At 38.9% G+C, this 13,440-nt stretch overlaps 1 protein-coding gene across 8 annotated transcripts in view; it reads left to right on the forward strand.

The window, feature by feature from the left end:
• exoc1 (exocyst complex component 1) overlaps window positions 1-13,440 on the forward strand; it is a 68,287-nt gene that overhangs the window by 5,791 nt on the left and 49,056 nt on the right. For all 8 annotated transcript variants that reach the window (XM_033028953.1, XM_033028960.1, XM_033028979.1 and 5 more), the window contains exons 2-3: window positions 120-251; window positions 4,183-4,313. In XM_033028953.1, coding sequence (XP_032884844.1) covers window positions 128-251; window positions 4,183-4,313 — 255 coding nt within the window. In that variant the 5' untranslated portion in view covers window positions 120-127. The remainder of the gene's footprint in view (window positions 1-119; window positions 252-4,182; window positions 4,314-13,440) is intronic.

Consider the following 13,440-nt stretch of genomic DNA (forward strand, 5'->3'; position numbering starts at 1 on the left):
GTCATAATTCAAATCGCCAGTGCCATCCACTTCTTTTTTCCATGTGTAGTGCTCTCATGAAAGTTTATTTTTTAATTAATTTTCAACTGATATATGAAACATTTTTCCCTTCTTACCAGCATACAGAATGACAGCAATCAAGCACGCATTACAGAGGGATATTTTCACTCCAAATGATGAACGATTGCTCAGCATTGTTAATGTTTGCAAGGCGGGCAAAAAGAAGAAAAACTGCTTTCTGTGCGCTACAGGTACAACCTAATGTGTAATTTTCATTTATGTTTCATTGTGCAATTGTGTACAATTTGTATTGTGTAATTTTCCATATCAATTGAAACCTTGTTTTTCTTTGTTAATCCCCACACCTTCAATATTCATACCTTTTACCATTTAAAATTAATCGCTAATGCCTCTTTAACAAGCAAACCAATTCCCAACATTCAAACGCAAAGCTTTTGTAGCTACTTTACTCTTAGCACTTAGTGGACTATATCCTCTGAGCTCAATCAATTTGTTACTCTCAGGAAACAATGAAAGGGTGGTTTTATTTCCTTTGTGATGTTTCCTGCTGAATCTTAATAATATGTATAACAGTTTTTGCCCTGTCATCAAATATTTCACATTGTTATAAATTTGTGTTAACCAGAAGCATGAGTTGAGTTATAGCATTGCAGCAAGATTGAGAAAAGTGCCACTAAATCATCCTATCGCCAACTGAAGAGGGGTCCTAAGCTACCATCTATCTCATTGGAGACCCTTAGACTATCTTTACCCAGACTTTATCTTGCACTGAACATTATTCCTTTTATCCTGTATCTGAACACTGTGGACAGCTTGATTATAATCATGTCTAGTCTTTCCGCTGACTGGATAGCATGCAACAAAAAAGTGTCAATAAACACAAGGTCTTAGCACAAAGACGTAGTCTTGTTTGACACTGGTATTCACTGTGATTGAATCTTTTGTAGGCCTGTTTAGTATCGTGTTTTTCATGCCATTGAAGAACAAGTGTAAGACAGAGACAAATTTTAGTGGGCATCTGAACTTGAGAAGGATATTTGCAGAAAGATTGATTGAGTAAAAAATTGTTTGAGTAAGGTTGATGATTGCCATGTATAGTAGCTGGTGTTGCTCCATGCATTTTTCTTGGACTTGTCACAGTGAAGATCATGTCCACGGTGCCTCAGATGGACAGAATCAATACTGCGATTCAGCTACTGGGACATGACAATTAAGGCCCTTCTTGTTGGTGGACCAACAGGGAGATCCCTCTGCAGTTACCACAGAGAAACATCTCCTTTCTTACATAGTTATGAAGAAGGTTGCTGTAGGATAGAGTCAAGGATATCAAGGACAAAGGTGTAATCTAGACGTCTTTAAGATATTACATCTAGTAGGCGTTGACTGCCTGATGTCTTCCTCTGTTCCACCTCAGTTCTTGGCTCCTCTCAACTGGGACCATGGGTTTTTAAGGCATTAAATAACCTATATAGCATGACTTTCTGCAAACTAATAGGAAACCGTTCTATTCATGGCAACCACATTGCAGAACTAAAATCTAAATCTAGAAGGCGAGAATCTAAACCTCAGCAGTCAAGCTACGGTATGCAGATATTGTGTGTGTTAATGCATGTTGGGAGGTTGAGCTCAAACGTTCGTTGTATTCATGAAAGCATTTCAGTGGATGGACTTTACAATCAACGTCTACATGAACAGCATTTGGAATTGTATTGAGAATCTTGAGGCGATAATTTGGAAACACTCCAAAGTCCTGCATATGTAGTGGACTATCTTACAAACTACTCGCCTGCCTGTCCCCTCAACCAAAAGCTGCCCCATCTGTCAGGAGCTTATGGTTCCTTCATTGGATTCGTCAGCCACATCAGATCCCACAAAACTAGAGTTCACGCAAGTCATCCATGATCCTGAAGGACTGCCTAAGGAGAAGAATTTATTTACGTCCCCCCTCCACTCTCCTGCCATTATCAGTCATATTATTTGCACGTGACTGTTTTGCTGTTCCACTATTTTCTGTTGTAATCCAGAAGCTTTTCTCAGAAGATACACAAAAAAGTTGGAGTAGCTCAGCGGGACAGGCAGCAGGGAGATGTGCTGCAACTCTCCAGCATATTGCATTGCTCAATGTCTGTCTTCACTTACTGACCCTCCAAGAAGAGCCTTTGAATGTTGACCTGTTAAGAGGCAATTTATTTATGTTCATTTTTATGTAAATAAATGATTTATCCTATTTCATTGTTGTCAAATTACATCTGAAATACTGCTGTAATATAATTTAAACTGCAAAATTAATTTGTACAGTGGATTGGTGTTATGTCATCTGTAATCACATTTTCAGTTATGGAGTGCAATGCAATATGCTGGAGAGTTGCAGCACTCGACCTCCTGTGTCATCAGAGACCATCTGTCACTTCACCTTCAAATGTTAGAGTTCATTAAACTTTTCTATGAAAACCTTTTCAGATTGCTGATGACTTTTGAATAACCAACGGTTTTTGAATACCAGATTATTGGAGTCATGGTCATACGGTGTGGAAACAGGGCCTTCGTCCCAACTTGCCCACACTGACTAACATGCCCCGTCTACACTAGTCCCATCTGCCTACGTTTGGCCCATATCTCTCCAAGCCTATCCTATCCATGTACCTGTCCAAATGTTTCCTCAACGTTGCGATAGTTCCTGCACATTATTCCCAGAAAATACATCGAGCGTTGGTTGTTTATTTTACTGTTCATTTATTTGTTTGAATAGCCCCTCCCTTTTTAGCCATCTTTAACCCTATAATGCTTGATGCATCATGAGTTGATCCAATTCTGGCCTAGCATCAGAATCTACTTGTGGACTTTGGAAGGAGTAGGATGGGGGCCCATAGTCCCTTTTATATCAACGGGTCAATGGTTGAAAGGGTCAAGAGCTTCAAATTCCTGGGCGTGCACATCTCTGAAGATCTTTCCTGGGCCGAGAACACTGATGAAATTATTAAGAAAGCACATCAGCGCCTCTACTTCCTGAGAAGATTACGGAGAGTCGGTTTGTCAAGGAGGACTCTCTCTAACTTCTACAGGTGCACAGTAGAGAGCATGCTGACCCGGTTGCATCGTGGCTTGGTTCGGCAACTTGAGCGCCCTGGCGAGGAAAAAACTACAAAAAGTAGTAAACACTTCCCAGTCCATCATCGGCTCTGACCTCCCTTCCATCGAGGGGATCTATCGCAGTCGCTGCCTCAAAAATGCTGGCAGTATCATCATGGACCCACACCATCCTGGCCACACACTCATCTCCCCGCTACCTTCAGGTAGAAGGTACAGGAGCCTGAAGACTGCAACGACCAGGTTCAGGAATAGCTACTTCCCCACAGCCATCAGGTTATTAAACTTGGCTCGGACAAAACTCTGAACATTAATAGCCCATTATCTGTTAATTGCACTTTATCAGTTTATTTATTCATGTGTGTATATATTTATATAATGGTATATGGACACACTGATCTGTTTTGTAGTCATGCCTACTATGTTCTGTTGTGCTGAAGCAAAACAAGAATTTGATTGTCCTATCAGGGACACATGACAATAAACTCTCTTGAATCTCTTAAATCTTGAATCTTGCTGCTTTATTGATTATCCATTTGACATGCTTGATTTTATTACCTCTGACACTATTAGTCCTGTAGCACTGCTTGTGTATTTTGAATTTTTGCCTTGTTTTTGCCAACAATATTCTATTTGTCTGGTTGATAAACGATAGCTTCACCCTCTATAATTAACAGGTTTGGTCAAAACGATTGTCTATCTGGTCTAACCGCAGCATTATGAAGTGACAATCAAGTCATCATAGCTAATGACGTTTAACTGTATGAGATGCAAAGTTCAATTATGTTGGAAAAATTGAAGAGGTTGTATTCTGAAAAATAAGTTCAAGATTGCATAGTGGTGTGATTGAAAAGATAGATATTTTTATGTGAATTATTGGACAAATTTAGGCTTTCTGGACTCTGAGCTTTTGTGCAAGGTGTATATGACGATTTAAATGGAAATTAGTTCTGCGATAGTCTTTTAGATTGCTCCTTCAACCCCTTTATTAAGAAAAGCTAATACTTTGGTGATAGTTTGTCTTAATCTCATGGCTCGTTGTTTTATAAACATTGAAATTTTGACTTTTTACAGTAACAACAGAGCGACCAGTTCAAGTGAACGTTGTTAAGGTGAAGAAATCGGATAAAGGGGATTTCTACAAACGGCAGACAGCGTGGATATTGCGAGATTTGGCTGTTGTCGATGCTAAGGATGCCAACAAGGTATGATGTGAAGAGGTGACACGCTACTAAACATAAGGTCATAAGGGATTGGAGTAGAATTAGGCCATTCGGCCCATCGAGTCTACTCCGCAATTCAATCATGGCTGATCTATCTCTCCCTCCCAACCCCATTCTCCTGCATTCTCCCCATAACCTCTGACACCTGTACTAATCAAGAATCTATCTATCTCTGCCTTAAAATATCCACTGACGGCCTCCACAGACTTCCGTTGCAAAAAATTCCACAGATTCACCACCCTCCGACTAAAGAAATTTCTTCGCATCTCCTTCCTAAAAGAACATCATTCAATTCTGTGGCTATGACCTCTAGTCTTAGACTCTCCCACTAGTGGAAACACCATCCCCAGATCCGCTCTACCCAAGCTTGTCACTGATCACATTGTGATATTTAGTGCTCGAAATGGTGAAACATCATTCTATATATTATATTTCTCATTTTAATTTACTCTCTGTAAAATATTAAACATTTTAAAATGTAGGTGCATTTTCTGTTACTAACTGATCAAATTCAGTTGCATTCGAAAGTTACAGCCTTTTTTTCAAGGGAATCTCTTGCCAAGTGACTGGTTTTCTGAGCACAAGGGCTCTGTTGCCCATGGCCATTTGCATGTCTCGGTTGCTAGCCATTTTAGTTCCTCTGCCCATTCTCACACCAACATTTTTGTCCTCTGCCACCTTCACTGCCAGAGTGAGGGAAAACGCAAACTAGAGGAGCAATGTCTCGTATTCTACATGAGTAAGCTACAACCTAACAGCATGAACATCGATTTTCCAAATTCAGGAAACGTGCCTCCCCTCAGTCCCTGCCTCCCTCCTCCATATCTATCTAGGCCCCCTTAGACTTGCTTTTTTTTTCCATTCCCAGTCCCTATTGCCCATTATTCTTCTCCTCTGGGCATTGAGTATAAGAGTCAGGAAGTCATGATGTATATTTATAGGTCTTTGGTTATGCTGCATGTGAAGTATTGTATGCAGTTGTAGTTGCCCCATTACAAGGGCTTTGGAAAGGGTGCAGAGGAGGTTTACCAGAATGATGCCTGGATTAGCTACAGGAAGAGATTTGACAGACTTTGATTGTTGATGAAAGTATATATATACTTAAACAGTCAGATACTTTTTCCCAGGAAGGAAATATTAAATATTAGATAGCTTTAAAGTGACAGGGGCAACGTTTAGTGGAGATGTGCGGGACAAATGTTTTTACACAGACGGTGGCGAGTACCTGGAATCCGCTGCTGGGGGTGGTACTGGAAGTAGATATGATAGTGGCATTTAAGAGACCTTTAGATCGGCACATCTATATACAGGGAATGGAAGGATATGGATCATTTGCAGGCAGATGGGAATTAGTCGGCATAATGTTTGGCTCGGACATTGTGGGCCAAATGACCTGTTCCTGTGTTTTTCTACACCCACTCTAGCAATCCTCCCACTGGATCCCCTTAGTCCCTCCACCATTTCCGTCTGCCCACCTTGCTTCACTTATTTGGTTCCTCCCTTATTTGGTTCCATGCCTCACCTTTATTTCCTATCAGATTCCAGAATCTACGGACACAAGGAACTGCAGATACTGGGATCTCCAGAATCTGCAGCCCTATGCTGCCTCATCCTATCATCTCCAAAGCCTCTGTTGCTATTTCCATTCCTCCCTCCCCCACCCGACTCCATCTGTAATTAACCCCCCATCATCTGGATCTACCTATCGCTTGCTCGTTCTTGTGCCACTCTTTCCGCCATCCCCCCCCTTTTTATACTATCTATCTCCTCCCTTTCATTTCAGATTAAAGGGCCTGTCCCACTTATGTGTCCTTGACACGCAAATTACGTGACCTTGTGGTCACGTTAAGGCGCATGGGCATCGTATGGCCCCGTGGGGCCGGTCCCACTGAGAAGCGCGGAGGGGTATGGAGTTGTGCGCGGGGCTCCAAAATGTTTGTAGTGAACAAAATCTTCGCGCGCCAATGGCCTGTCGTGGACCTGACAGGTAAAGTGGGACAGGCCCAAGACCCTGGCGCGACGCAATGTCTCACGTTCAACAGCAGCAGAAGCAGGCAAACGATCGCCGAACTCGGCCTGGGACTCACGGCCGTTGCGGTCCGGATCCGCCCCCACTTCTACTCCCAGAGTGGGGCCAAGAAAATTGAAGATAGACACAAAATGCAGGAGTAACTCAGTGGGACTGGCAGCATCTCTGGAGAGAAGCAATGGGTGATGTTTCCGGTCAAACCCTTCTTTTCAGACTGAAGAAGAGTCTCGACACGAAATGCCACCCATTCCTTCTCTCCAGAGATGCTGCCGGTCCCGCTGAGTTACTCCTGCATTTTGTGTTTATCTTCAAATGACGTCACGCGCTCCAGACGGATGTGCGTATGCATGAAATCGCGCCCGACCTTTGCGGGACCTTCGCGGTCGTGTAATTTGCATGCCAAGGACACGTAAGTGGGACAGGTCCTTAAGAACTCGCCCAAAACATTGACTGCACATTACTCTTTCCAGTTGCTGCCTGACTCAGAGTTCCTCCAGTAGATTGTTTGTTGTTCCAGATTCCAGCATCTAGAGTCTCTTTTGTCTCTCTTCTATCTCAAGGCCAATGGGTTTTCTCCGAGATCTTCAGTTTCCTCTCACACTACAAAGACATACAGGTTTATAGGTTAATTGACTTGGTATAAGTGAAAATTATCCCTAGTGTGTGTAGGATAGTGTTAATGAGCGGGGATCGCCAGTCGGTGCAGACTCGGTGGGCCAAAGGGCCTGTTTCCATCTGTATCTCTAAACTAAAGCCAGTGTGGAATTACTTTGGTCCTATTTTACTGTAGATGCATTCACATTTGTTATAATGCAGGGTTTGATGGAGGGGAAAGAATAATGGATCAAAACTTGGCTCGAGTTCAAATTGCAATCTCAAAGTGCACATCCTGTTAGTTAATTGTGAAGTGGCAGCACAGATAAGCACAGATGCCCATAGCCCAGCAACCAATCCTTAAAATAAACCAAGAATTTTATAGTGGTCAAGAAAAAACAAAGTATAACTAATTGAAAAAAGGTTAGATGTGAAACAAAATCTAAGTGCAAAGGAAAATTATAATGTGGAACTAACTTGTATCCTCCTATAAAACAACTGTGTCCTCACACATAAAAAGGTTTATTTAAAAAAAAATAAAAACCCTTATGTAGGGAATATTAGTCTTTAGTCACTCTGTTCCACAGATCTCTACCAATCCATACATTACGTACAATGGGGCAGTACCCCAAAATAAATGAATGAGTAATGTTAAGAGTTTCAAAGGAAACCTTGAATTTCTGATGTTGATTCAGGATCTAAGACTCTCTCCCTAGTCTGGTTCAGTAAAATACTGAAATGAACACTGGAGTCCAAACCCTTCTTTATTTGTGTACAACCCCACGGGGCCGGCCTCGGATCCACTCACTCAAGCCCTCAGTAGCCTTGCGTAAACAGAACAGAAGGAAAGACAACCGACATGCCCCAACGATACGATCGCCCTTATATACCCCTATACAGTGGCGGGAAAACTAACGGCACAGAAGTACAGGGGCAGCCCTTACAATCCAATCACGGCACCTATTCAGTACACAGAAACAAAGTAAAAACCTATTCGGTGAGGTAACCCCTCTGGACCAATCACAGGAAGATGCCGAAACAAAGTAGAAATTTAAAACTCCCCTAACCACTCACAAACACGGAACAAGCGTCAATGTGTTGAAACATAACAGAAACCTCTTTAGGAACCCAGACTGAGTGGCGACAGGTGGGTCACATGGGCAGAACCTTCCTAGAGCTTCTTCAGAGGTCCAGACTTACTGGCGACAGCTAGGTCATATGGGTCTCCAGCACCTTGCAATGTATTGTCACTATCAATGAAGCTCAATCTTTTGCAGCCCTGCCATTTCCCAAAGTACCCAAATCCCTGCATTTTCACACTGATTATTGGGTTGCAGTTAAGGGATTCCTTTGGGCTAAAATAATTGCTGAGCAAGTATACTCATGGCTAGTTTGAAGCTAGCATTGGGTGAACAGCTCCCATTGGGGAAATTCAAACTGCAAAATTATTTTTTCAAGTGTTTCTTTCGATAAGAATTCATGGTATCAACATATTTTCAATCACAATTGATCAGAATGATGATTCTTGTTGGGCTGGTGTTTAGATTGGCAATGTAGTGACTGCCACAATTTAAAGATAACCAGGCAGAAATGTGTATGTAGATCTTGCCAAGTGTTTCTTAATGCCAATAAGAATCACATTTTGTTTTTAAAATAGCAGATGGATTTGGCTCTGAACAATTAGAACAGTTTCTTTATGTTTCAAGTATGATAGGAGGTAGAAGTGGCATTCGTTAACATTGAATTGATGCTGACAATTGCATAATCATCATTAACAATTTACATTAATAGGCAAGCAAGGCAACTTTATTTATATAGCACATTTCATACATGAGGCAGACTCAAAGTGCTTCACGTAAAAACATGTCATACAATAAAATTAAATAATAAAATTAAATAAAATAGAAGAATTAAAAGAAAATAAAGCAAAATTAAAAATGCATTATAAAAAGTGCAAAAGTTAAAAGTGCAATGTAGTTAAGATTTAGCTGAAAGCTAAAGTAAACATAAAAGTTTTCAGTCTTCTTTTAAAAGTGGTCAAAGTTGAGGCAAGTCTTAATTCTTCAGGAAGTTTATTCCAGCTATTTGTTGCATAGTAACTAAATCCTGCTTTCCCATGTTTTGTATTTACTCTGGGAATCACTAACAGATTGGTCTCAGAAGATCTTAGAAGAAGGCTTATATAGTGGAAGCATGTCAGTGATATACTTTGGCCCTAAACCATGTAGTGATTTATAGGTGAGCAGCAGGATTTTGAAAACAATTCTCTGACATACAGGGAGCCAATGTAAGGATTTAAGAATTGGTGTAATGTGTTCAAATTTTTTGGTCTTTGTTAGAACTCTAGCAACAGCGTTCTGAACAAGCTGTAGCTGCCTGACAGTTTTTTTCGGAAGACCTGCAAGGTGACCGTTACAATAATCTAGCCTACTAGTAATAAAGGCATGTACACGTTTTTCTAAGTCTTGAGCTGACATGAGTCCTCTTAATCTTGCTACGTTTTTGAGGTGATAGTAGGCCGATTTTGTTACTATTTTGATGTGACTGTCGAAATGTAAATTTGAATCCATAATAACCCCAAGATTTCTGGCTTTGTTTGAAGTTTTCAAGGACAGAGAGTGAAGGTGTTGGGTTACTTTAAGCCTTTCTTTTTTAGCACCAAAAACAATTATCTCCGTTTTGTCCTTATTTAGTTGTAGGAAATTTTGGCACATCCAGTCTTTGACTTGCTCAATGCACTGGCACAGCAGATCTATGGGGCGATAGTCATTTGGTGATAGCGCTACATAGATTTGAGTGTCATCGGCATAGCAGTGGTGGTCAATATTATTATTTCGCATGATTTGCCCTAGTGGGAGCATGTATATGTTGAATAAAGAGGGCCCTAAGATCGAACCTTGCAGGACTCCACACGTTGGTTGGTTCCGATACAAAGTCGCCAATGGAAACAAAATAGTTCCTATCTTGTAGATATGACCTGAACCAACTTAAGACTGTGCCTAGAGCAAATTAAATGTATAAAACAATATACAAAATTAGAACAGATAAGGGAGAAACATTAACACTGCCTAAAGATATTAATGATAGATTTCTACAATACTACCAAAAATTGTATTCATCTAAAATAACAGAACAATCAACGGGAATGGAAACATTTTTACAGAATTGTAAGTTTGCGGGTCTAGATCAGAAAGAGAGAGAATTGCTAGGGGCTGAAATTACGATAAAAGACATTGAAGAATCAATAAAGTCCTTAAAAAACGGAAAGTCGGCAGGACCCGATGGTCTAAATTCGGAATTTTATAAAAAAAATTATGATTTGCTTTCCCCACGCCTACAGACAATGTACAAATACGCTTATACTCAACAGAAACTCCCAGAAACTCTAAATTAATCTACAATCATACTTATACCAAAAACGGACAAGGATCTTGAAGACCCAGGTTCATACAGAGCTATAGCCCTCTTAAATACTGATCAGAAAATATTAACTAAGATTCTATCTAATAGATTGAGCTTAGTGATCAGCAAATTAATACATCCCGACCAAACAGGGTTTATCCCCAAACGGTATTCATTTTTTAATCTGAGAAGATTATTTAATATTATATACTCCAATAGAATCCCTAACGCAGAGCTAGCAATTATCTCGTTAGATGCTGAAAAAGCATTTGACCAGGTAGAATGGCCATATTTATTTTCGGTGATGGAAAAATTTCAACTAGGAGAGAAGTACTGTACATTGGTTAAATTGTTATATTCTAACCCAACAGCTAGAATATTAACAAACAAAATGTTATCAACTAAATTTAATCTCTCTAGAGGCTGTAGACAAGGATGCTCACTATCCCCACTATTATTTGCTCTTGCAATCGAACCCCTAGCAGAAAGCGTTAGAAACCATCCAGGAATATTTGGATACAATACCAGAGACACAAGGAATAAAATCTCCTTATATGCAGATGATATACTAATATATATTACAAAATTAGAAACTAGTATTCCAAACCTATTAAATCTAATAACTCAATTTGGTCAGTTTTCGGGATATAGAATCAATTGGAATAAAAGCGAAATCATGCCAATAACAAAATTCAATTTACATACAATACAACAATCCCCTTTTAAAATAGTTAAAGATAAATTTAAATACTTAGGAATCTATGTAACTAAGGCATATACCTCTTTATTTAAACTAAATTTCCCACCCTTACTGAATAAACTACATAAGAATATTCAATACTGGAAAACACTCCCCATTTCAATGCTTGGGAGAATTAATGCTATAAAAATGATTTTTATACCGCAACTGCTGTACTTACTTCAATTAATTCCAATATATCCCAAACACTTTTTTCAAAAAAGTCGATTCCATTGTTACAAGTTTTGTCTGGGATTATAAGAATCATAGAATAAGTAAAAAACATTTATGTAAATCAAAGATAAATGGAGGTCTGGCTTTGCCAAATTTCTTATTTTATTTTTGGGCAGTCCATATTAAAAACATGAATTTTTGGCTGGAAGAAATGGATCAACAACCAGATTGGCTAATGATGGAAAAGGAAGACTGTCTACCTTTTGAAATTGGACCGATCATATTTGCCCCCACAAAACTGCACAAAAAAACCTATAAAGAAAACCCCATAATACATAGTGGAATACGAATTTGGAAACAAATAAAAAAAGATTTAAAATTGAATAATATACCACTCTGCCTTCCCATTGTAAATAATCCTTTATTCAAATCATCCTTTATGGACAAAGGTTTCACACAATGGAAAAATCATGGAATCAAAAATATAGGACATCTTTATGGGAAAGGTACTTTTCTTTCATTTCAAGAGTTACAACTGAATTATGGACTGCACTCAAATAATTTCTTCAGATATCTACAAATTAGAGATTATGTTAAATCTAATACACAAGTTTACAGGAATAGGGAATCAGAAATTCTTGATGAATGTCTGAACAAGCATCCTAATACTGAAAAACTAATAGCTTATATTTATAACACCCTACTAAATAACGAGGTACCACCGACCGAACCATATAGATACAAATGGGAAAATGAAATAGGTCATCCTATCACGAAAGATATGTGGGACGAAAGTTTACAAGAAATACATCAATGTTCATTAAATGCCAGACATACTTTAATACAATTCAAGGTCTTACATAGACTACACTTCTCTAAAATAAAACTAAATAGAATCTTCCCATAAATCTCTCCTATTTGTGATAAATGTCTACATTTAGAGGCTAATTTAACACATACGTTTGCAAACTGTATAAAACTTAAACATTTCTGGACAGATATTTTTGAAATAACTTCAGAAGTTATTAATACAAAACTGGACCCAGACACAAAATTAATAATACTTGGAATATCAGAACAAAGCTTAACTCACAACAAACCAAAGAAACTTCCTCAATTACAGTATAATAACCGGAAAAAAATTAATATTAAAATTTTGGAAAGGCCCTACAACCCCCACAATTAAAATGTGGATTACGGAAATGTCGGAGACCCTATACTTAGAAAGAATTAGACTTGTCTTAATGGACAAACAAGATCTTTTCCATAAAATTTGGGCTCCATTCATTAACTATCTGAAGGGATAGATTGGCACAGCACGAGGACCCAGCTGAAATTTGAACTCAGGAACAGATGAAAAGCTATACTTTATAACCTACGAACCTATCTCCATTGATGTATTACAGGTAACCCATTCCACCTCCCTTGTTTTTCTGTTGTGTTTTTTTTTTTTTGCTTTCTTTTTTATTTGTAACTTTCTACCCTCTCTTTTTCTCGCTTTCTATAAAAAATAAAAATACTAGAAGCAGAAGTAATTGATAATGGAAAATTTTAATAATGTATGACTGATGTATATGAAAAGTTTTTTTTTACTATAATATGTAACTACATTTTATAATATGTCTACTTCTAATTTTAAAAAAAAATATTTAAAAATAAATAAATAAATAAATGTATAAAAGCATACCCCAGGTGAAATACAGGTCGTCAGGACATAGGCACAAAAGAAGACACTATTAGATAACCAAAGAAATACTGAAAAGTTGGGTTTTTCAGGACAAAATTGAATGAAAACTGGGGATGGTGGGCAGAGGAGTTTGGTGATGGAATCCCAGGGCAAAGAAACCAGGGAGGTGAGGGATGAATGATCATCATTGGTGGGCAAGAAGTGAACAAGTTATAGAACCATGAACGGTGAGTTTGGTGAGAGAATGAAGGAAAAGTTACAGTTAATTCTTGAGTGACCAAGTCAATCACCCGATCTGATCTCAATTGAGAATGTCTTTTATATGCTGAAGTGAAAACTGAAGGGGACTAGCCCCCAAAACTAGCATAAACGAAAAATGGCTGCAACACATGCCTGGCAGAGCACCACCAGAGAAGACACCCAGCAACTGGTGATGTCCATGAATCGCAGACTTCAAGCAGTCATTGCATGCAAAAGATATGCA

This window comes from Amblyraja radiata, chromosome 1 (genome assembly GCF_010909765.2).
Source record: "Amblyraja radiata isolate CabotCenter1 chromosome 1, sAmbRad1.1.pri, whole genome shotgun sequence".
In the NCBI taxonomy this organism is placed as follows: Eukaryota; Metazoa; Chordata; class Chondrichthyes; order Rajiformes; family Rajidae; genus Amblyraja; species Amblyraja radiata.